At 46.4% G+C, this 25,161-nt stretch overlaps 1 protein-coding gene and 1 pseudogene across 3 annotated transcripts in view; one reads left to right on the top strand and one right to left on the bottom strand.

Moving 5' to 3' along the window:
* Positions 1-1,960: 1,960 nt before the first annotated feature.
* The window catches only part of MOCS1 (molybdenum cofactor synthesis 1), a 50,865-nt gene continuing 27,664 nt past the window's right edge, over positions 1,961-25,161 (bottom strand). Inside the window, exons 4-11 of one of the 3 annotated variants that reach the window (XM_040351840.1) lie at positions 23,779-23,943; positions 19,626-19,687; positions 19,054-19,165; positions 17,133-17,245; positions 14,963-15,073; positions 12,343-12,463; positions 10,770-10,817; positions 1,961-2,871 (exon numbers count right to left, since the gene is read on the bottom strand). In XM_040351840.1, the coding sequence (XP_040207774.1) occupies positions 2,075-2,871; positions 10,770-10,817; positions 12,343-12,463; positions 14,963-15,073; positions 17,133-17,245; positions 19,054-19,165; positions 19,626-19,687; positions 23,779-23,943 (1,529 nt within the window). In that variant the 3' untranslated portion in view covers positions 1,961-2,074. Of the gene's footprint in view, positions 2,872-10,753; positions 10,818-12,342; positions 12,464-14,962; positions 15,074-17,132; positions 17,246-19,053; positions 19,166-19,625; positions 19,688-23,778; positions 23,944-25,161 lie in introns of all 3 variants that reach the window. The other 2 variants (XM_040351842.1, XM_040351841.1) reach the window with 2 other exon arrangements.
* LOC120938741 lies at positions 3,242-3,374 on the top strand (annotated as a pseudogene).

The following is a 25,161-nucleotide window of genomic DNA, read 5'->3' as shown; positions in this document are numbered from 1 at the left end:
GGCAATGAGATTATGGGACCCCCGGGCAATAAGAGATTATGGGGCCCCCGGGCAATAAGAGATTATGGGGACCCCCAGGCAATAAGAGATTATGGGGACCCCTGGGCAATGAGATTATGGGGCCCCCGGGCAATAAGAGATTATGGGGACTCCCTGGCAATAAGAGATTATGGGGACCCCCGGGCAATAAGAGATTATGGGGCCCCCGGACAATAAGATTATGGGACCCCCCAGGCAATAGATTATGGGGCCACACAGTATACATACAACAAAAACACTGATTTTTTACATACTGTCCCAGGTTTTACTGAGGGCCCAAATGGTCAAGCAGTGCCGAGGTCCCAAATGGTCAGTCCGCCCCTGAGTACAGGGAGCATTTTCAAAGTTGGACCGACTTGTGTCGGACCAGTTAAGAGGCTCTCATAGGGAAACATTGATTTTCACACGACATGCGACATGAGATCCCAATGTCGGAGCGTTTGTCGGCCAAGTGTGAACCCGGCCTAAGAAATACATCAAAGGGCCAAAGGTATGTGGACACTTCTCCATATTATAGAGTTTGGGTGTCTCCAGTGAATTTTCGGTACTGTTCATACTACATTAAAGACATTGTACTCTTCCAACCTTTGAATTAGGCGCGCTTACGCCGGCCGATTTACGCTACGCCGAGAATACAGCACTTGCCCGTCTAAGTTGCGGAGGCTTAACGTAAATCAGATATGTTACGCCCGCACAAAGTTACGTGCTCCTACGAGAATCTGGCTCTTAGTGTTACAGAGGAGGTCTAGTGCTAGAATTATTGCTCTCGCTCTAACGCACGCGGCGATACCTCACATGTGTGGTTTGAATGGTGTTTACATACGTGGGCTGGACTTATGTGCGCGTTCGCTTCTGGGCGCGAGCTACTGGGGACAGGGGCGTTTTTTTTTTTTTTTTTACTTAATTACTTTTACACTTTTTTTCTCATTTTTTTTTAATCACTTTTATTCCTATTACAAGGAATGTAAACATCCCTTGTAATAGGAATAGTGATAGGTCCTCTTTATGGAGAGACGTGGGATCAATAAGACCCATGCATCTCTCCTCCTAGGCTGGAAAGCATGAGATCTGCAAAAAATGTCACCGATCACCGATTTGTTTACTTTTTCGGGAACCCGGGGCGTGACGTCATAACATCGCGCCCGGGCCTCCTATGACTGGTGAATATCTGGTCACCGGAAATCTCTATGGTCATCAGCCGGCACCGGAAGATTCTTTCTCCGGGACCCCGATGGCACAGTAGAGCCCCGGATGGGGGGGGGGGGTGTTTCCCCTCCCGCCGCCTATAAGAACGATCAAGCGGCGGAACTGCCACTATGATTGTTCTCATCGTGCACAGAATCGCCGGCTGAACATAAGGATTCCTGTAGCTGCCCCCATCATTCAGATATCACTGTACAAAGTCAAGGACGTCATGTGACGGCACGCGGTAGAGAAGTGGTTAAAGAATAACACGTCGCATAATTCCAATATAAACGTATCATCCAGTTGCCATTAAACATGTACATAGCACCAATGACAAAATGTAATAGAACACATTATTAGGACCATTTTATAAGATCGGCATAGCAGTGATTGGCTCTGTAGAAAGCTTCAGGCAGCTAAAAAAAAAAAAATCCAAAAAAAACAAGATTCTCAAACTGCTCCAGTTGCGAAATATTTCTCCCCCGGAGTTTCCAACTCCACCAACTCCCAAAGGCAGCAACGAAGGCTGTAGCTCTTGTCTGGCGCATCATCGTTATTACAAAGAATGCACAAGGAGGAGTGAGACCCCTTTGTTGGTTGCCTTGGTGATGGGTGGAGCCGTAAACGTTGGCAAAGAGATCTCGGCAGTGAAGCCTTCAAGAGACGCAAGAAGCCCTAGACCAGTGATGGTGAACCTTGGCACCCCCAGATGTGGAACTACATTTCCCATAATGCTCGTGTAGTGGAGCATCATGGGAAATGTAGTTCCAAAACATCCGGGGTGCCGAGGTTCACCATCACTGCCCTAGCCTACAAATGTCCATTTTGAAAGTTGAAGGGTCACGCCCTTTTATTTCGATGGTTTTGGTTGACGGTGGAAGTCTCCTCTCTGCCCTCCGGTTTTGCTCTCCAGCTTCACTTCTTCGATGACGATGTCATGAGTGACGGCTTTGCACATGTCGTAGATGGTTAAAGCAGCCACACTGACCGCCGTCAGCGCTTCCATCTCCACGCCCGTTTTACCGTAAGTGCTACACTCGGCGCCGATCGTCACGGCAAACCGAGCGTCGTCCAGTTTGAAGGAAACGTTGACCTGGCTTAAGGGGATGTTGTGGCAAAGGGGGATGAGCTGGCTGGTGAGTTTGGCACCCTGGACGCCGGCAATGTGCGCCACTGTGAGGACGTCGCCCTTCTTGAGTTGGTTGGCCCGGACCATGTGGAAGAGCTTGGGCCCCAGGCGGACAACGGCCGTAGCGACCGCCGTGCGCCTCGTGTCTAATTTGGCCCCGACGTCCACCATGAAAACCTTCCCCTCTCGGTCAACATGCGTCAAGTGTTCAGAGGTTCCCCGCGAAGAGGGATTGTGCGTATCGGATTGGCGGTCAGTGGTCGGTTCAGCGGAAGACTCCAGTTTATTATTAAGGCACGTTGGGTCGGGATTCAAGTTTTTCGGGTCGCTGCAGAAACCCCGCAGTGGAAGCACCAGGATTTTCGGTCTAGTCTTTATAAAATCAGGTAGTGGTAGGTAGAAGCGTCCATTACTTCGTAACAGTATAGTGTGTGTGTTTGATCCGGTTTTAGAATAGAGTCTTTTAATTCGCTCATTTAAAGGCCCCTGCGTCGTTTTCTGTGGTAGCTTCCCGTCACCTGCAAAAAAAAAAAACAGGGTCAAATCAGCTACGGGTCCATCAAATTCCATGTGGATCAATAGGGGGCAAATCAACGTTATCAATCGCATCAATGTGGAGGAAAAAAAAATATGGCTGCCCTCAACCACCCTCACATGACCCAAAGCCTAGGCCAGTGATGGTGAACCTAGGCTCCTCCAGATGTTTTGGAACTACATTTCCCATGATGCTCAGGCACTCTGCAGTATGTAGTGGAGAATCATGGGATTCCAAAACATCTGGGGTGCCAAGGTTCACCACAACTGGCCAAGGCAAAGGTCACATGCTATCTGCTTACCAACTAGCCTTGTGGATGTTTCAATAGAGACCGTCATCACAATAATGAGTAGGCCGCTTCTCTGCCTTTTGGCTAAGATCAAGCGTAGTATCTGTTCTTATCAGTTGCCAAGAGGTGGCGCTGTGCCAACCGTCCCTGGTCCACGGCGGTGGATTAGGGATGGCGGTGGCTATGCAAAACCTCTTGGCGTAACGGCAACCTGGACGGTTAGTATCAGGGCGGACTAAAACGTACTGCTCGATGAACGGAGGGACGTTACTAGGCCGCCTTTAGAGAAAGCCAAAAGGGAAGCCACCTGATGAGGATGGAGAACCATTGGGTATGGCCGAAGGGTCGGGTCCCTGGCCTTCTGGCCTAGATTTGTGTAGTTTCCGCCCTTTTCATTTTTTTTCGGCTGGGAAAGCCTGCCCTCTTTCGGTGTTATTGAGGGGAATTGGCCGGTACCACCAAATATAAATTAGATGGTGGAGGCTTCGCCAATTTGGTCTTTCCATAGGCGCTCAGTGTTCGCCTGTGGTGAATGTGCCCCCCTGGAGTGACAGTCCACTCCTCATTGTTCATCACGGGCATGTGTCCACGGCTTCTATTCAGGGGAATGTAGTTCTGGCACCTGCAGCACCGAATGAAGTGCTGGAGGGTCTACTGATGCCAACTGTTGGAGGATCTACTGTCACTGGGAGGGATCATTTGTTGCTGGGGAGATCTATTTTTGCTTGGGGGGGGGGGGTTCTGTTGGCAGGGGTTCAATTATTGCTGGGAGGGATCTACTATTGAGAGAGGTCTATTGTTGCTGGCTGCTTAGAGATCTACTGTATTATTACTGGAGGGGATCTTATTTTGCTAGAGGGTCAATTATTGCTGAGAGAGAACAAGAGAGAGAGAGAGAACAAGAGAGAGAGAGAGAACACGAGAACGAGAGACAGAGAACAAGAGAAAACGAGAGAAAACGAGAGAGAGAGAGAGAGAGAGAGAAAACGAGAGAGAGAGAGAATGAGAGACAGAGAACAAGAGAACGAGAGAGAGAGAAAACGAGAGAGAGAGAGAGAGAGAGAGAGAAAACGAGAGAGAGAGAGAAAACGAGAGAGAGAGAGAAAACGAGAGAGAGAGAGAGAGAGAGAGAGAGAGAGAAACGAGAGAGAGAGAGAGAGAGAGAGAAAACGACAGAGAGAGAGAGAGAGAGAGAAAACGAGAGAGAGAGAGAAACGAGAGAGAGAGAGAGAGAGAGAGAGAGAGAGAGAGAGAGTGAAAATGAGAGAACGAGAGAGAGAAAACGAGAGAGAGAAAACGAGAGAGAGAAAACGAGAGAACGAGAACGAGAGAGAGAACGAGAGAGAGAACGAGAGAGAGAGAGAGAGAGAGAGAGAGAGAGAGAGAGAGAGAGAGAGAGAGAGAGACTACCTGCCGGGAGATCCTTTGTATTGTTACTGGTGGGGGTTTGCTGTTGCTGGGGAGATCTATCGTTTCTGGTGGGGATCGTCTGTTGCTCAGGGGGTTAATTGTTGCTGGGAGGCATTTCTGGTTGAGGGAAAGGTCTGTTGATTTTGGCCGCATGAGAGTTCTACTGTATCATTATATTTTGGGGGGGGGGTCTATTGTTGCCAGGGAGATCCATTGTTGTTGAGGGGATCTATTGTTGCGATGTTGCTCAGGGGTCAATTGTTGCTGGGTGGGATTTTCTGTTGAGGGAAGGGCCTGTTGATGTTGGCTACTGGGAGATCTACAGTACTGTATAGTTATATTGGGGGTCTATTTTTGCTGGGGGGAGGTCTACTGTTGATGGGAATCTATTGTTGGTGGGGATCTTTTGTTGATAGGGGGTCAATTGTTGCTGGAGTATGTTACTGGTCAATTGGTGTCCAGGATATCTGGAATTGGTTTACCTATTTTGTGAAAAAGGCGAACTTCCCCCTTAAAGCTGAATTCCAGGAAACAATAGTGCCGGCACACTATGAGTTAGGTCCAATTAGGCGCATGTCACCTCTGGGACTTCTCTCTAGTACTTATTATACGACAGGTTTATTGCACTCCTGGGAGGACACACTGTGGCTGTGAAAGAGGAGATACACACAGAGCAGCTGTGCCCGCCCCCCTACCCTCTGCTGCCTATCCACAGAAGCCTTTGTATTTTGTGAATGTCTTCACAACAATACAAGGGCTTCTGTAAATGGGCAGGAGGGGCTGTTAAGGAACGGTAATGCCCACCCCCCTTATCCGTTGCCCATTCACAGAAGGCTTTGTATGTTGTGAATGAGTTCACAACAATACAAGGGCTTCTGTGAATGGGCAGAAGGGGGGTGGGCATAACAGTTCCTTTACAGCCCCTCCTGCCCATTCATGGAAGCCCTTGTATTATTGTGAACTCATTCACAAAATACATGGGCTTCTGTAAATGGGCAACAGAGGGTAGGGGGCGGGCATAACGGTTCCTTAACAGCTCTTCCTGCACATTCACAGAAGCCCTTGTATTATTGTGAACTCATTCACAACATACAAAGGCTTCTGTGAATGGCCAACGGATAATAATACAAGGGCTTCTGTGAATGTGCAGGAAGGGCTGTTAAGGAACCGTTGGGAAAAACTACCGGAAAGCTTTTTTTTTTATATATATATATAAAATGTTAAATTAAAAGTTAAATAAAGTCCTATCGGTCTCCTAAAATAAAAAAAATAAGAAGGAAAAAAAAAAGTAAAATACATTACGATAAACTACAATATAAAAAAAATCTATAATGAGCTGAACGTAGACATCATCCCAATGAAAAAAAATGTTCTGGGATTTCAGGTAGAGTTGTCCCGATACCGGACCAATTACGAGTATTTGCGGGAGTACTTGTACTCCCGCAAATACCCCCGATACCGAAATAGAATACTTGCGCCGCTACGCCGCATCCTGCCGCTTGGTTAATACGGGCGGGGAACATTACAGCTTTCATTTGAATAGCTGTAGTGTTTCCCGCCGCGCCGCGTATAGACACTCCCCCTTGCTCGGGTGAACTGTCCAATCCCGAGCAAGGGGGAGTGTCTATACGGAGCGCGGCGCGAAAGACTACAGCTATTCAAATGAAAGCTGTAATGTTCCCCGCGCGTATTAACCAAACGGCGGCAGCATGTACGGTAAGGGGGACATGGCTGCATATATGGGGGGGGGACATGGCTGGATATGGGGGGGGGGGACATGGCTGGATATGGGGGGGGGACATGGCTGGATATGGGGGGGGGGACATGGCTGGATATGGGGGGGGGGACATGGCTGGATATGGGGGGGGGGACATGGCTGCATATGGGGGGGGGGGACATGGCTGCATATGGGGGGGGGGACATGGCTGCATATGGGGGGGGGGGGACATGGCTGGATATGGGGGGGGGACATGGCTGGATATGGGGGGGGGGACATGGCTGCATATGGGGGGGGGACATGGCTGCATATGGGGGGGGGGACATGGCTGCATATGGGGGGGGGACATGGCTGCATATGGGGGGGGGGACATGGCTGCATATGGGGGGGGACATGGCTGCATATGGGGGGGGGGACATGGCTGCATATGGGGGGGGGGGACATGGCTGCATATGTGGGGGGGACATGGCTGCATTTGTGGGGGGGACATGGCTGCATTTGTGGGGGGGACATGGCTGCATCTGTGGGGGGACATGGCTGCATCTGTGGGGGGACATGGCTGCATTTGTGGGGGGGACATGGCTGCATCTGTGGGGGGACATGGCTGCATTTGTGGGGGGACATGGCTGCATTTGGGGACACATTTAAAAAAAAGTATCGGTATTCGGTATCGGCGAGTACTTGAAAAAAAGTATCGGTACTTGTACTCAGTCCTAAAAAAGTGGTATCGGGACAACCCTAATTTCAGGAGAACAAAGTCCGGTGGACTCAAGTGATTAAATACAACTAAAAAAAGGCTAAAATTTTAGGTTGTCACCAGAACAGGAAAATAGGGGAAATCTTCCAATGGGGACACTAGTCTTGGTGACAACCAGGGATTCTCTCACTTTAGAGGGATTATTTCTCGGTTCCTGTTTTGGTTCCCTAATGGGACAAAGAGGGAAAAAAAAAAAAAACCCGACAAGGGTTATAACATAACCTTCCCCTTTCTCTATTCAAAAGGGGAAAGAAAAAATATTATTTAGTTATTAATTATTTTAATAGCCATTTTAGAATTGACGAGTTTCCAAATTTTCGAATTGCGACCATAACGAATGACCCGAAAAAAAAAAAACAAAAAAGAAAAAGAAAAATGTTTTGCCATTCTAGTAGACCTGCACTGCTTTTTTTTTGTTTGGGTCATTCGCTATGGTTGCAATTCCTAAATTCGAAAACTCGTAAATTCAAAAATCTGAAATGACTATTAAATGATAGGTATTGGAATTTCCTTTCACATTTGGCTGTTAGTGAACGTAACAAATACAAATTTATCCGAAAGTTACAAATTATCCGAAATAGCGAATGCCGCACCTAAAACAAATTGAACGTAATGCATTAATAATAAAAAATATTAACTTTTTATTATTATTTATTACATTTGTTCCGTTCCATTTGTTTAGATGCGGCATTCGTTATTCGGCATAACTTCGGATACATTTGTATTTTTTTTTTAAGTTCACCAACAGCCAAATTTGAAAGGAAATCCCAATACCTATAATTTTATAGGGCTAGATTCAGATACAGTTACGCCGGCGTATTAGTAGATACGCTGTCGTAACTCTGAATCTGCGCCGTCGTAAATTTAAGCGTATTCTGGAAACCAGATACGCTTAAATTAGGCTAAGATACGAGCGGCGCAAGTCTCCTACGCCGTCGTATCTTAGGGTGCATATTTACGCTGGCCGCTAGGTGGCGCTTCCGCTGAGTTCGGCGTAGAAGATGCAAATGACTAGATACGCCGATTCAGAAACGTACGTGCGCTTTTTTTACATCGTTTACGTAAGGCTTTTTCCGGTGTAAAGTTATTTCAACAAATAGCTGGCCTAGTCAATGTTAAGTATGGCCGTCGTTCCCGCGACGGAATTTGAAAATTTTTACGTCGTTTGAGCACGTTGTCCGTGTGAATGGGGCTGGACGTAATTTACGTTCACGTCTAAACCAATACGTCCTGCGGCGTACTTTGGAGCAATGGACAATGGGATATGTCCACGGATGGCGCATGCGCCGTTCGTAAAAGACGTCAATCATGTCGGGTCACGAGTAATTTACATAGAACACGCCCCCCTCATCCTCATTTGAATTAGGCGCGCTTACGCCGGCAGATTTACACTACGCCGCCGCAACTTACTGAGCAGGTGCTTTGTGAATACTGTAAATTGCGGCGGCATGGCGTAAATAACATACGCTACGCCCGCACAAACTTACGTGCCCCTACCTGAATCTAGCCCATAGTTTATTAGTTAGTCATTTAGAATTTCCAGATTTCGTTCATTTCGAATTGTTGGATTTTCTTTATTTTTACATTTTCAAAATTGACGAATTTACGAAATTTCGAAAATTTTAAAATAAGAAAAATCCAGAAATTCGAAAGAACGAAATCCGAAAATTCTAAGTAATAAACTAACTAATAATAACTATTAAATGATAGGTATTGGAATTTCCTTTCAAATTTGGCTGTTAGTGAACGTAACTAATTCAAATTTATCCAAAATAATAAATGGAACGGAACAAATTAATAAATAATAATAAGTTATTATTGTTATTTATTATTATTAATTTGTTACGTTACATTCGTTTAGATGCGGCATTCGTTATTTTGGATAAATTCCTTCTTCTTTTTTATGTTCATTAACAGCCAAAATTTAAATTATAGGTATTGGAATTACCTTTTCAATAGTTATTAGTTATTATTTAGAATGTTCGGATTTCGTTCTTTCGAATTGTTGGATTTTCTTTCTTATTTTCAAATTTACGAAATTTCGTATTTTTTGTTTGTTTTCGTTTTATTCCCTTTTTTTTTTTTTTTTTTTCTTCGTTTTTTGGGTCATTCATTATGATCGCAATTCGTAATCCGAAAATTTGTAAATTTGCAAACTCATGAATTCAAAAATCTGAAATAACCAACTATTAAATTATAGGTATTGGAATTTCCTTTTTAAATTTGGCACGTTAGTGAACGTAACAAATACAAAATGTATCCGAAGTTACAAATGCTGCATCTAAATAAATGGAACAGAACAACATTTATAAATAACAATAAAAAGTTGTTATTATTGTTAAATTTGTTACGTTCCATTCGTTTAGATGCGGCATTCGTTATTCGGCATAACTTCAGATAAATTCGTATTTTTTTACGTTCTCCAACAGCCAAATTTGAAAGGAAATCCCAATACCTATAATTTTATAGTTTATTAGTTAGTCATTTCGAATTTCCAGATTTCGTTCATTTCGAATTGTTGGATTTTCTTTATTTTAAAATTTTCAAAATTGACGAATTTACGAAATGTCGAAAATTTTAAAATAAGAAAAATCCAAGAAATTCGAAATCCGAAAATTCGAAGTAATAAACTAACTAATAATAACTATTAAATTATAGATATTGGAATATCCTTTCAAATTTGGCTGTTAGTGAACGTAACGAATACGAATTTATCCAAAATAATAAATGCCGCATCTAAACAGATGGAACGGAACAAATTATTAAATAATAATAAAAAGTTATTATTGTTATTTATTATTATTATTAATTTGTTACATTCCTTTTGTTTAGATGCGGCATTTATTATTTTGGATAATTCGGAAACTTCGGATAAATTCCTTTTTTTTACGTTCACTAACAGCCAAATTTGAAAGGAAATTCCAATACTTACAAATTAATAGTCATTATTAGTTATTTCGAATTTTCAGATTTCGTTCTTTCGAATTGTTGGATTTTCTTTCGATTTTATTTCGTACATTTTAAAATAAGAATGAAAATCCAAAAATTCGAAAGAACGAAATCCGAAAATTCTAAATAACTAACTAACTAATAACTATTAAATTGTAGGTATTCATTATTTTGGATAAATTTGTATTCGTTACGTCGCACTAACAGCCAAAATTGAAAGGAAATTCCAATACCTATAATTTAATAGTTAGTTATTATTTCAGATTCTCGAATTTCCTGAATATTTGGAAAAATTTGTTAAATGGATTTTCGTTAATTCGTATATTTCCAAATAAACGAATTTGTAAAAAAAAAACAAAAAAAAATTTTTTGTTGATTTTTTACGAATTTCAACAAATTATATTATAATAATATATATAAAATAATTTGTTGAAATTCGTAAAAATATAAAAATAATAATAATAAAAAAAAACAACGAAAAAAAAATTAAAGGATTTGGAACTAAACAAATTGCAGTGTCTACATTAATCTAGAGCAAAGCTAATCTCTCTTTATCATTCAGGGAACACCTTGCACCTTCTCAATAAATACAAAGCATTTTCTGATTGGACGAGGAGAGGAGGTGACATCACAATTTTCACCTCATCCAATCAGAGAACACTTTGCATTAACTGAAAAAAGTGAGCGATCAAATCACAAGAAAAAAAAAACAAAAAAAAGTGACCATCCCACCCCATACGTACAGGCCGTGTCACCCACCAATCAGGATCATCGGACGGTTTTTCATCTGTGATATGTTGAACATACCTGCGTGTGAATAAACACGTGTCAGTGCACACATGAATTTTTTTTTTTTTTTACACTTTTTTGTTTAAATGTAATCAATATTTTTTTTTGCTAACAAATTAGAATCCCCCAAACATTATAATATATATATATATATATATATATATATATATATATATATATATATATTTTTTTTTTATATATTATTATTATTATTTTTTTAAGCAGAGGTCCTAAAAAACTGGTGGGTGTTCTTTTGTACAATTTTATATATCACACAGTATTTGCACGCCGATTACCCAATTATTATTATTTTGAATTTTTTTTACTCAGATCCTTTTTTTTTTTTTATATATATATATATTTTTTTTTTTTTTTTTTTTTAAGAAGAAACATTTTTAATGCAAAAAAATACAATACATAACCCTTTTTTTTTTTTCTTTTGGTCAAACATAAAAAAAAAAAAGATGATGTTACGCAGAGTAAATTAGATACACAAGATGTCACGCCTTAAAAAATTGCGCACGCCCGCGCAACGGACGACGTCAAACGGCGTAAATTTTCCTATCCATAGGCGACGCTTTAAAAGCCTTTACAGGTGACCACTTTAGATGTACAGAGGAGGTCTGGTGCGAGAATTGCTGCCCGCGATAGCGAGGTTTGCAGCGATACCTTACATGTGTGGGACGTTTGCCGTCTGCGCGCGTGGAGAAGCGGCGTACGCGGTCGCCTTTGCGCGGTAGCCCAAGAGGCGGTGGGGTCACTTTAAAGGTTAACTATTTCCCGACCGCCCGCCGTCATATGTTGGAAATTTGACGTAGAATACCGGATAGCTGCCATAACCCCGGTATATTCTTAAACGGTGGGTGGTCCTCTGAGGAAAGTGGTCTCCGCGGTGGATTCGCAGCAAGATCACTTTAATTGGGGGCAGGAGAGGGACCTCCTCCCTCCCCGTTCCGGTTGGTACCAGCGGAGACGATCGCGTCCTTTCCCTTCTGAGACATGAAGTCGAGTGAGGGAATGATGAGCCCCGCTCGGCTCCTCGGCTTCCTCGGCGTAACATGTTTATTGCTGCCGCAAGGGCTATTGTTCATCTGTTGTGATAACAATAAAGTTAAAGTAGAACCTTTTTTTTTTCTAATTTTTTATAAAGCAAGGGAAGGTTATAACCCCTGTCAGATATTTCTTTTTTTCGCCATCTGTGTCCCAGTGCAGAAATTTCCCTTCACTTCCTTTCCCATAGCTAAACAGGAAGTGAGAGGGAGTTCCTTGGGGACTCCCAGGTCACCAGAACTAGTGTCCCCATTGAAAGATTTACCCTCTATTACTTCTATTGGGGACAACACAAAACTGGGATTTTTTTTTTACTGTGGTTAGCAGCGCTGGAGAGAAGGTAAGAATTGCAGCCCGAGGAGCTTTTCAAACCTGCTGGGGGACCCTTGTACAAAAACGGAGTTGGCCATTTCTAGTGGGTGCAAATAGATCACATCATAGAAAAAAAAAAAAAAAAAAAACACAAGGCCAGCAGAGAACCCCGGACACTTACCTGCGTGTTGTTTCTTTTTCCTGCCCACAGCAGCTCCGATTGTCTGAATAAGCTCCTCCTCGCTGGACTCCGACCGCAGCAAGTCCCTGAGAGACACTTCGGCGTTCCCAAATAGACAGACCTGTTAGAGGACACCAGAGAGGGGGGGACAGGTCACTATACAGAACATGATACACATAGGAAATGATTGACTATTGCTAGCGTAACTGGCTAGATTTCCAGTAGGGTCGGAATAGATATGGGGAATGGGGCCCACAAAGGTTCTAGACTCCCCAAATGAGAGAAATGTTATGTGAACTTATAAAGTGGTCCTCTGGATACTTTACCAGGTCAGTAAAAGGGTGCGGTTAGGTTTCGGGGGGATATTGGGTTGGGTTAGGTTAGGTTGGGGGGGGTGTTGCGTTGGGTTAGGTTAGAGAGAGATGTTGGGTTGGGATGTTGGGTTGGATTGGGTTAGCGGGAGATGTTAGGTTGGTTTAGGTTAGTTTGGGGGGAGATGTTGGGTTGGTTTAGTTTGGGGGGGGGGGGGGTGGGTTAGGGTGAGATGTTGGGTTGGGTTGGTTTAGGTTAAGTTAGGGGGAGATGTTGGGTTGGGTTGGTTTAGGTTAGGGGGGGGGGATGTTGGGTTGGTTTAGGTTAGGTTAGGTTAGGGGGAGATGTTGGGTTGGTTTAGGTTAGTTTAGGGGGAGATGTTGGGTTGGGTTGGTTTAGGTTAGGGGGGGGGTGTTGGGTTGGGTTAGAGGGAGTTGTTGGGTTGGGTTGAGGATTTACAATGAAGCCTAGATGGTTGGAATTGGGTTGCCCATAAAGCACCTCAAATGCTGCCACTAGGGAAACCAAGTGTCATCCACCCATCACAGATCTCCGGAGCCCCAGCCTTGAGAGGGCTGGAAAGTGTGGCCTACAAACTAGAAAAAGGTTCAGGGGGCTGGACTGAAGTATCGGAGGTTGGAGCCGGGTTCCCCGCTGACAGCTGAATGTAAAACCAAACAATGAATTGCCAGTGGGGGGGGGGGGGGGCCCCTCCAAACCCTCAGGTCTGGTATGGATTTTAAGGGGAACCCCATGCCAAAAATATAAAAAAAACGGGGCATGCTGGATCGATGTCATGAGGGGGCAGGATCACTTAGTGATGTCACCGGGTCTCCTCTGATAAGCCCCCCACCCCACAGACCCCCACAACTACCCACCAGCCAGGGGAAAAGCAGCCTCCCCATGTTGAGGGCATGGTTCAAAGAGTTGGGGGGGGGGGGGGCAGAGACAGGAAACGCCCATTAGGTTCAGGGGCTAGCTGTGGGTGAAGCTGGGCAGAGACAGGGAACACCCATTTGGTTCTGGGGCCAGCTGTGGGTGGAGCCGGGCAGAGACAGGGAACACCCATTTGGTTCAGGAGCCAGCTGTGGGTGGAGCTGGGCAGAGACAGGGAACACCCATTTGGTTCAGGGACCAGCTGTGGGCAGAGCTGGGCAGACAAGGAACACCCATGGGGGGCTGGAATGTGGAGGCGTCCAGATTCTGATAAGCCCCACCCACCCACAGACCCCCACAACTAGCCACCAGCCAGGGTTGTGGGGAAGAGAACCTTGTTCCCATGGGGAAAAGCAGCCTCCCCATGTTGAGGGCATGGTTCAGAGCGTTGGGGGGGGGGGGGGTGGAGGCAGAGACAGGGGTACACCCATTAGGTTCAGGGGCCTGTAGTGGGTGGAGCTGCACAGAGACAGGGAACACCCATTTTGTTCAGGGGCCACCTGGGAGCGGAGCTGCGCAGAGACAGGGAACACCCATTTGGTTCAGGGGCCAGCAGTGGGTGAAGCTGGGCAGACTGGAACATCTATTTGGTTCAGGGGCCAGCTGTGGGCGAAGTTGCGCAGAGACAGGGAACATCCATTTGGTTCAGGGACCAGCTGTAGGCCGAGCTGGACAGAGACAAGCAACACCCATGGGGGGCTGGGATCTGGGGGCGTCCAGATTCCGAAAGCCCCCCACCAGCCAGGGTTGCGTGGAAGAGGCCCTTGTCCCCATCAACATGGGGACAAGCAGCCTCCCCATGTTGAAGGCTTGGTTCAGAGGGGGGAAAGAGAGAGAGAGGCAGAGGTTCAGGGGCCTGCAGTGGGCAGAGCTGCGCAAAGACAGGAGAACACCTATTTGGTTCAGGGGCCAGATGTAGGAGGAGCTGGGCAGAGACAGGGGGAACACCCACTTGGTTCAGGGGCCTGCAGTGGGAAGAGCTGTGCAAAGACAGGAGAACACCTATTTGGTTCAGGGGCCAGATGTAGGAGGAGCTGGGCAGACAGGGGGAACACCCACTTGGTTCAGGGGCCTGCAGTGGGCGGAGCTGGGCAAAGACAGGAGAACACCCATTTGGTTCAGGGGCCAGATGTAGGAGGAGCTGGGCAGAGACAGGGGGAACACCAATTTGGTCCAGGCTTAGCTGAAAGCAAACATTTGAAGGATTGTTACACATTTGGAGTGAAGGTCTACTAAGAGAGAGACATTCATAGCTTCAATTTAGACCCTGAATAGGGCCCATAGAATGTAAGTGAATAGGACAGGACTTGGCAATGGGATGACTTCTGTTCTGACCATACAAGACAAAGAGCAAATCGTATCTTCTCTGTACCTTCAAGTTCCCATCCGCTGTGATCCTCAGCCGGTTACAGGAGCCACAGAAGTGTTCAGACATGGAGGTGATGAAGCCGATCTGCCCCTGGAAATTGGGCACCCGATACATCTAGCAAGGGAAGAAGAAGATGGCTACAATGAAATGAATTTGTCAGATAGATATATACACGTCCATGTTATCAGCTGTGTCCTCCTCTATGGGGTCCCCCCTCCAGACTGAGCACACTTCATACAGAATACAATGGAACCTCGGATTGCGAGTAACGCGGTTAACGAGCGCTTCGCAATAAGAGCGCTGGACGCCGGAGCTGAGCAGAGCCGAACTGAAAATCTCAGAAAATGCTCAGTTCCTGAGCCTTTCCGAGTTCAGCCGAGGTGTCCTTGTGTGTTTCCGAGGCTCTCTGGCGCCCCCCCAACCTCTGACCACATGCGGTATTGCATGCCATTAAAGTCAATGCGGAACAAATAATTTTCGTTTCCATTGACTTCAGTGGTGAAACTCGCTTTGATATGCGAGTGCTTTGGATTACGAGCGTTCTCCTGGAACGGATTATGCTCGTAATCCGAGGTTCCACTGTAAAAAAGACAAATCATTTCCAATCCAGCTCCACAATGCCCTAGCTCTATCTAAAATACAGTGGAACCTTGGATTACGAGCATAATCCGTTCCAGGAGTATGCTCGTAATCCAAGGTACTTGTAACGGCTACCCAGGTAGTGAGAGGGTATCAGCCGTTGGAGACGTCCTTTTCTGCGGGCAAGTTGCTGTATGCAAGTAAAGCCGGTATAATCCCATCCACGAGATCCAGAGAGAGAGAGAGTCAGGTTCAGCTGTGAAAGGAGCAGAATAGTAATCCAGTAGAATGCCCTTTCAAGAACGAGACGGGGCTACGTTTTGAAGGGTCAAGTAGGACTGTTTTAATGGTACATTCTCCTGGTTTATATCTAGTTACAAGCTGTTACAGGAACAATGAAACTCTCCGCCCCCTCCTCACACAGAGGGGGGCTTCAATACAGATACTTTTAGATAATGACATCCCCTTGAGCTAATCACCAATCAGTATCCAGACATTTCGGCCCCGAGCTATATTTAACATGACCTGACCAGACACATTCCTTTATCAATAGAATTCAAATTAACCTTTAGAATAATACACACTCACAGATAATCTTGTCAGTATTTAGCCATTTCGGCACTGCAAAGCTTGACAAGTTCTTCTGAACATAATTGATATGCTAATACAATACACCTGACAGGAGACTGCTAACTTGTAGTACAATACACAAAAGAGAGTCAATTAGCTGGAGAAGAGTACATTAGAATTTAGCAGTGAAAGAGTCACTCTGCAATTAACCCTTTGAGCTCAGAATATAATGTGGTAAATCCAATTGTAACAAGTAATTTGGTCCTTTGTATGTCCCACTGCATGGTTATTCTAGATGTACAGGCAGAATACATAGTTCCGTTACAGTACTCGCATATCAAAGCGAGTTTCCCCATTGAAGTCAATAAAAACAAAAATAATTTGTTGCGCATTGACTTCAATGGCATGCAATACCGCATGCGGCAAGAGGCGGGGGGGGGGGGGGCCCAGAGAGCCTCGGAAACGGCCGGAAAGGCCAGAGGACAGGTCGGCTGACCTTCGGCAAACCTTGGAAAGACTCCGTTAACACAAGCCTTTCTGAGGTTTGCCGAGGTCAGCCGAACTGTCCTTGGGCCTTTCCGAATGCCCCCCCCACCTCAGGCCAAATGTGGTACTGCACACCGCATTGGCCTGAATCCTGCTAGTTTTGCGAGACAACCGAGTTAGGATTTTTAGAAATACAGCGCTCGTATTGCAAAACGCTTGTTAACCGCGTTACTCGCAATTCGAGGTTCCACTGTACATCAGAGCCGGCCAACATTGGTGGCACAAGTCACTCCCAACATCCAGGGGACATGAAATTAGCCATAGGTGCCACCAAGATCCAGCATGGCTGCTTCTGGCAACCCAAAAAGTCAGGTGGAGAAGGATCAGACCTGGTCATGGAATTACAAGAGAAAATATAAATTTCTGAATAAAAAAAAAGGTCATCGATGTATCTGTGAAAAAAAAAAATAATGTTATATTATGTTTTAGGTCTGTGAAAAACAGAACATCTGCGATACCCAACTAATATATTCTGTACCTTGGAAGTGCTGGACGTTTCGGTGGGCAGTTTTTCCAGGTCCGGCCACCTCTGCCGGATGCTGTCCAACATTTCCTGGTAGCTCATCATCTTCTTAAAGTTCCACTTGTTGCCTGTCAAAAAAGACAGAACTTTATTTATAAAAAAAAAAAAAAGTTTCCACAAAGCACAGTAAAGGCATTATAGCTTGTAGTAGTTGGTCACATTCAAGTGGACCCAATTATTGAAGACGTGGCTCATCCTGAGGATTACTCAGTTATAATTAGTGTTGGGAACATATCCTGGCATTTGCACCCACTGGGGTAACTTGGTTACCCCCTCATCCAAATACCATTGAATGTGTTCAAGGCAGACATCAACTGTTCACCTTTGGGATGGGGGGGGGGATGAAAACCGCTTCACAATGAGGCAGGAAAGAGGCCAACTATACCAAACTGGAACATTAACAACCATCCCCTTGCTCAGTGGATCCATTGTTGGCCAGTTTGTGTCCTATGCGGCCATCTTGGTCCTCTTCAGCTGGTTCCCTCTTCTGGGATCAAGCAGCCTGGCCCCACTGGCCATTCTGTGAATGAACTCCCTTTTGGGCGGGGGGAGGAAACCCACTTCACAAGAAGGTGTGAAAGATGCCAATTATGGCAAACTAGAGCAACGATCCCTGCCCAGTGGATCCATTGTTGGCCAGTCTGTGTCCTATGTCGCCATCTTGGTCCTCTTCAGCTGGCTGCCTCTTCTGGGTTCAGGCAACCTGGATTCCCTGGCCATTCTGTGAATGGACTCCCTTTTGGGCAGAGAAGGAAATCCGCTTCACAAGAAGGTGTGAAAGATGGCAATTATGGCAAACTGGAGCAACGATCCCTGCCCAGTGGATCCATTGCCGCCATCTTGGTCCTCTTCAGCTGGCTGCCTCTTCTGGGTTCAAGCAGCCTGGCCCCACTGGCTATTCTGTGAATGCACTCCCTTTTGGGCGGGGGGGGGGAAACCCGCTTCACAGGAAGGCGTGAAAGATGCCAATTATGGCAAACTGGAGCAACGATCCCTGCCCAGTGGATCCATTGTTGGCCAGTCTGTGACCTATGCCGCCATCTTGGTCCTCTTCAGCTGGCTGCCTCTTCTGGGTTCAGGCAACCTGGATTCCTTGACTATTCTGTAAATGGACTCCCTTTTGGGAGAGGAAGAAAACCTGCTTCACAAGGAGGCGTGAAGGATGCCAATTATGGCAAACTGGAGCAACTATCCCCGCCCAATGGATCCAGCATTAGCCAGTCTGTGCCGGTGTCCCATGCCACCATCTTGGTCCTCTTCAGCTGGCTGCCTCTTCTGGGCTAAAGCAGCCTGGCCCCACTGGCCATTTTGTGAATGGACTCCTGCAGCCTCCTGGGATGTGATGGGGGCTTCCCAGGGGGACCCAAGACAGAATGAGGGGGGGGGGGGGTGGTATTCTATAAAACCTTCACTTCATTTAAGGCTCCATTCACACTTTGAACATGACAAGTCACATCCCATTATTTTCAAATGGCACTTGTTTGGATCCATACGACTTATAGTCAAAGGTGTCTGCACTACTTTGATAGCACTTTTGATGCAACTTAGGTCCAGAGAGAGTAAATTCAGACCAAAGTCGCACAATTAAATGTTGCGACTTTGGAGTCGCACAAGTGTGAATGGAGCCTAAAAAAAAAAAACTGCACCCAAAGTGACGTCTCTTCTGCCTACCCCTCGGCCGCACTTACTTAATGGGGTACCGGACAGATCTGTGCTGAAAGCTACCAACCTAGAGCTGGGATCCCACATTGCCAAGATGGTGGCACTGATATTCCATCACTGGTTATCCATTGGTGTTGGGAGAGATTCCTAAAAGAAAACGGCTGACTGGGCAGCCGGTTACGGTGGCACATAAAGTTCTCTCAGGGTGACTTACCGTCAAAGGGCATGTATTCTATGAAGCGCACCTCCAGCGGCTGCTTCTCTGTCAGCGCTACAAAATCCAGCAGTTCGTCCTCGTTCAGGCCGCGCATCACCACACAGTTCACCTGGAGGGGAGAGACAGTCCATCAATCAGTCCCCAAAAAAAAAATCAGTGTCTGGACCTGATACATACATTAAATCCTCCGGCCTGGCAACATCATTTGTTGTCACTTATGTAAGGATGTGTGAGTGCCGCACAGACCAAGAGTACTGTGAGCTCAGGACTGTAATCTGGCATTTCCGTCTGGGTTCTGACAGCTCTGAAACTGGAAGCGCTCATAGCTGAGCACTTCAGGGTTCACAGCAGATTGGGAACATGATTTACTCCCGATGTGGCGTCAGGATTGTAGTACCATAAAGCTTAGTTTACACTTGTAGCCGGGGGGAGGGGGGTCTCGGGGGGGGAGGAGTTCGTTAAACCAGGTGATTTCAGCAAAAAACAAACAAATACAGTTCTATGGGGCGCACTGCAACCGATTATGGCGTAGTAGCCCCAATTATTATTAACCCGGGTGTCCCCCTCACCTTGACAGGGTTGTATCCCAGCTCCACCGCGCGGCTGATCCCCTCCATGACTTTATGGAACCCTGCAGGGAGGAGAAAACGGAATGTTAGGTAGTTGGTTATAAAAAGGAGCCACAGTCACAAAATGTATTCCCTAGACACTGGTAACATCACTGAGAATGCAGCCTATCCAATCACTAGAGACTGGTGACATCACTGAGAATGCAGCCTATCCATTCACTAGAGAGCGGTGACATCACTGAGAATGCAGCCTATCCAATCACTAGACACTGGTAACATCACTGAGAATGCAGCCTATCCAATCACTAGAGAGCGGTGACATCACTGAGAATGCAGCCTATCCCTTCACTAGAGAGCGGTGACATCACTGATAATGCAGCCTATCCAATCACTAGAGAGCGGTGACATCACTGAGAATGCAGCCTATCCCTTCACTAGAGAGCGGTGACATCACTGAGAATGCAGCCTATCCAATCACTAGAGAGCAGTGACATCACTGAGAATGCAGCCTATCCAATCACTAGAGAGCGGTGACATCACTAAGAATGCAGCCTATCCATTCACTACAGAGCAGTGACATCACTGAGAATGCAGCCTATCCAATCACTAGAGAGCGGTGACATCACTGAGAATGCAGCCTATCCATTCACTAGAGAGCGGTGACATCACTGAGAATGCAGCCTATCCATTCACAAGAGAGCGGTGACATCACTGAGAATGCAGCCTATCCATTCACTAGAGAGCGGTGACATCACTGAGAATGCAGCCTATCCAATCACTAGAGAGCGGTGACATCACTGAGAATGCAGCCTATCCATTCACTAGAGAGCGGTGACATCACTGAGAATGCAGCCTATCCATTCACTAGGGAGCGGTGACATCACTGAGAATGCAGCCTATCCATTCACTAGGGAGCGGTGACATCACCGAGAATGCAGCCTATCCAATCACTAGAGAGCAGTGACATCACTGAGAATGCAGGCTATCCAATCACTAGAGAGCGGTGACATCACTGAGAATGCAGCCTATCCCTTCACTAGAGAGCGATGACATCACTGAGAATGCAGCCTATCCCTTCACTAGAGAGCGATGACATCACTGAGAATGCAGCCTATCCAATCACTAGAGAGCGGTGACATCACTGAGAATGCAGCCTATGCATTCACTAGAGACTGATGACATCACTGAGAATGCAGCCTATCCCTTCACTAGAGAGCGGTGACATCACTAAGAATGCAGCCTATCCAATCACTAGAGAGCGGTGACATCACTGAGGATGCAGCCTATCCATTCACTAGAGAGCGGTGACATCACTGAGAATGCAGCCTATCCAATCACTAGAGACCAGTGACATCACTGAGAATGCAGCCTATCCAATCACTAGAGAGCGGTGACATCACTGAGAATGCAGCCTATCCAATCACTAGAGAGCGGTGACATCACTGAGAATGCAGCCTATCCATTCACTAGAGAGCGGTGACATCACTGAGAATGCAGCCTATCCATTCACTAGAGACCAGTGACATCACTGAGAATGCAGCCTATCCAATCACTAGAGAGCGGTGACATCACTGAGAATGCAGCCTATCCAATCACTAGAGAGCGGTGACATCACTGAGAATGCAGCCTATCCAATCACTAGAGACCAGTGACATCACTGAGAATGCAGCCTATCCAATCACTAGAGAGCGGTGACATCACTGAGAATGCAGCCTATCCATTCACAAGAGAGCGGTGACATCACTGAGAATGCAGCCTATCCATTCACTAGACAGCGATGACATCACTGAGAATGCAGCCTATCCATTCACTAGAGACCGGTGACATCACTGAGAATGCAGCCTATCCATTCACTAGAGAGCGGTGACATCACTGAGAATGCAGCCTATCCATTCACTAGGGAGCGGTGACATCACTGAGAATGCAGCCTATCCATTCACTAGGGAGCGGTGACATCACTGAGAATGCAGCCTATCCAATCACTAGAGAGCAGTGACATCACTGAGAATGCAGGCTATCCAATCACTAGAGAGCGGTGACATCACTGAGAATTCAGCCTATGCAATCACTAGAGAGCGGTGACATCACTGAGAATGCAGCCTATCCAATCACTAGAGAGCGGTGACATCACTGAGAATGCAGCCTATCCATTCACTAGAGAGCGGTGACATCACTGAGAATGCAGCCTATCCATTCACTAGAGAGCGGTGACATCACTGAGAATGCAGCCTATCCATTCACTAGAGAGCGGTGACATCACTGAGAATGCAGCCTATCCATTCACTAGAGAGCGATGACATCACTGAGAATGCAGCCTATCCCTTCACTAGAGAGCGATGACATCACTGAGAATGCAGCCTATCCAATCACTAGAGAGCGGTGACATCACTGAGAATGCAGCCTATCCATTCACTAGAGAGCGGTGACATCACTGAGAATGCAGCCTATCCCTTCACTAGAGAGCGATGACATCACTGAGAATGCAGCCTATCCAATCACTAGACACTGGTAACATCACTGAGAATGCAGCCTATCCAATCACTAGAGAGCGGTGACATCACTGAGAATGCAGCCTATCCCTTCACTAGAGAGCGGTGACATCACTGATAATGCAGCCTATCCAATCACTAGAGAGCGGTGACATCACTGAGAATGCAGCCTATCCCTTCACTAGAGAGCGATGACATCACTGAGAATGCAGCCTATCCCTTCACTAGAGAGCGGTGACATCACTAAGAATGCAGCCTATCCATTCACTAGAGAGCGGTGACATCACTGAGAATGCAGCCTATCCCTTCACTAGAGAGCGATGACATCACTGAGAATGCAGCCTATCCCTTCACTAGAGAGCGGTGACATCACTGAGAATGCAGCCTATCCCTTCACTAGAGAGCGATGACATCACTGAGAATGCAGCCTATCCCTTCACTAGAGAGCGGTGACATCACTGAGAATACAGCCTATCCATTCACTAGAGAGCGGTGACATCACTGAGAATGCAGCCTATCCATTCACTAGAGACCGGTGACATCACTGAGAATGCAGCCTATCCATTCACTAGAGAGCGGTGACATCACTGAGAATGCAGCCTATCCAATCACTAGAGAGCGGTGACATCACTGAGAATGCAGCCTATCCATTCACTAGAGAGCGATGACATCACTGAGAATGCAGCCTATCCAATCACTAGAGAACGGTGACATCACTGAGAATGCAGCCTATCCATTCACTAGCGAGCGGTGACATCACTGAGAATGCAGCCTATCCCTTCACTAGAGAGCGGTGACATCACTGAGAATGCAGCTTATCCAATCACTAGCGAGCGATGACATCACTGAGAATGCAGCCTATCCAATCACTAGAGAGCGGTGACATCACTGAGAATGCAGCCTATCCCTTCACTAGAGAGCGATGACATCACTGAGAATGCAGCCTATCCCTTCACTAGAGAGCGGTGACATCACTAAGAATGCAGCCTATCCAATCACTAGAGAGCGGTGACATCACTGAGAATGCAGCCTATCCCTTCACTAGAGAGCGATGACATCACTGAGAATGCAGCCTATCCCTTCACTAGAGAGCGATGACATCACTGAGAATGCAGCCTATCCATTCACTAGAGAGCGGTGACATCACTGAGAATGCAGCTTATCCAATCACTAGCGAGCGATGACATCACTGAGAATGCAGCCTATCCAATCACTAGAGAGCGGTGACATCACTGAGAATGCAGCCTATCCAATCACTAGAGAGCGATGACATCACTGAGAATGCAGCCTATCCATTCACTAGAGAGCGATGACATCACTGAGAATGCAGCCTATCCAATCACTAGAGAGCGGTGACATCACTGAGAATGCAGCCTATCCAATCACTAGAGACCGATGACATCACTGAGAATTGATGCAAGCAGTGAATACATCTGAATTTGACTTTTGCAGTCCCTGTACAGCAGAGCTCAGATGGAATGAGGGAGAAGCAGGACAAAGAGCCAAATACAGTCAATGTCCTGCATTGCTAATATGCTGACAAGGAACACATTCATAGGAGAGAGCATATGTCTCTGTCCCTCCTTGTCCTCAGGGGGTGATGATTACGGGGCACATGCCCCTCCCGCCCCCCCTACCTTCCAAGGGAGATCGGAGGCACCCACCTTTCCTCCTCACAATGAACTCGAACTTGGCCGGCACCAAGGTGTCCAGACTGATGTTCAGCACGTCCAGTCCCGCCTCCTTCAGCCGGGGAAGCTGCCGGGCCAGGTTAATCCCGTTTGTGGTAATGGCGATGCTTTTCAGGCCTTCCAGTTTCCGGAGCTGGGCTGCAAGGAGACACAAATACTAGAGGTGCACCGAAATGGAAATTTCAGAATCGAAACAAAACCAAAATAAAAAAAATGTCAGGCCGAAACCGAAAATTACTTTTACTTTATTTTAAATAATTACTATTTTTTTTTATGGTGATTTTTTTTTGTTTTACAGTGATATTTTTTTTTTTTGAGGGGGGGGGGTAGTGGATTGTCAGTGTGTTTATTTTTTATTATTATTTACATTTTATTTTTTAAATTATTCATTGCAATTTTTTTTTTTTTTTTTTTTAATTAGCCCTGTTGGGGGGGCTTTGGTGAGATATCAGGGGTCTTAACAGACCTCTGACATCTCCCCTCTGAGACAGGGAAAGGGACTAGGGACACCGATTCCCCAATCCCTTTCTCAGCAGCCTCAGCTGCGCTGAAAATGAATGGAGAGAAGACAGCGGCTCCTCTTCATTCATAAACTGAAACATTGTAATCACAGTTTACGATGTTTCAGTTATGTGAATGGACAGAGTCAGTGATTACTGACTCTGTCCATTCGGAGCAGTAAGGAGCCGGATTTACCGGCTCCTACTCCACTCTCCATCCTGACAGTTCCAGGGGGGTGGAGCAGGAGCGAAGGAGCGGAGCGAAACACGGCGGGGGACACGGGGGGAGCAGGAAACATCAAGGGGGACACAAGGAGGAGAAGGAAACACCGAGGGGGACACAAGGAGGAGAAGGAAACACCGAGGGGGACACAAGGAGGAGAAGGAAACACCGAGGGGGACACGGAGGAGAAGGAAAAACCGAGGGGGACACAAGGAGGAGAAGGAAACACCGAGGGGGACACAAGGAGGAGAAGGAAACACCGAGGGGGACACGGAGGAGAAGGAAAAACCGAGGGGGACACAAGGAGAAGAAGGAAACACCGAGGGGGACACGGAGGAGAAGGAAAAACCGAGGGGGACACGGAGGAGAAGGAAAAACCGAGGGGGACACAGAGGAGAAGGAAAAACCGAGGGGGACACGGAGGAGAAGGAAAAACCGAGGGGGACACGGAGGAGAAGAAAAACCGAGGGGGACACGGAGGAGAAGGAAACACAGAGGGGGACACGGAGGAGAAGGAAACACAGAGGGGGACACAGAGGAGAAGGAAAAACCGAGGGGGACACGGAGGAGAAGGAAAAACCGAGGGGGGACACGGAGGAGAAGGAAAAACCGAGGGGGACACGGAGGAGAAGG

The sequence above is a fragment of the Rana temporaria genome, chromosome 4 (assembly GCF_905171775.1).
Source record: "Rana temporaria chromosome 4, aRanTem1.1, whole genome shotgun sequence".
NCBI classification, from domain to species: domain Eukaryota; kingdom Metazoa; phylum Chordata; class Amphibia; order Anura; family Ranidae; genus Rana; species Rana temporaria.
Note: the sequence above shows the minus strand (reverse complement) of the source record. Positions and strands in the feature narration are given on the sequence as shown.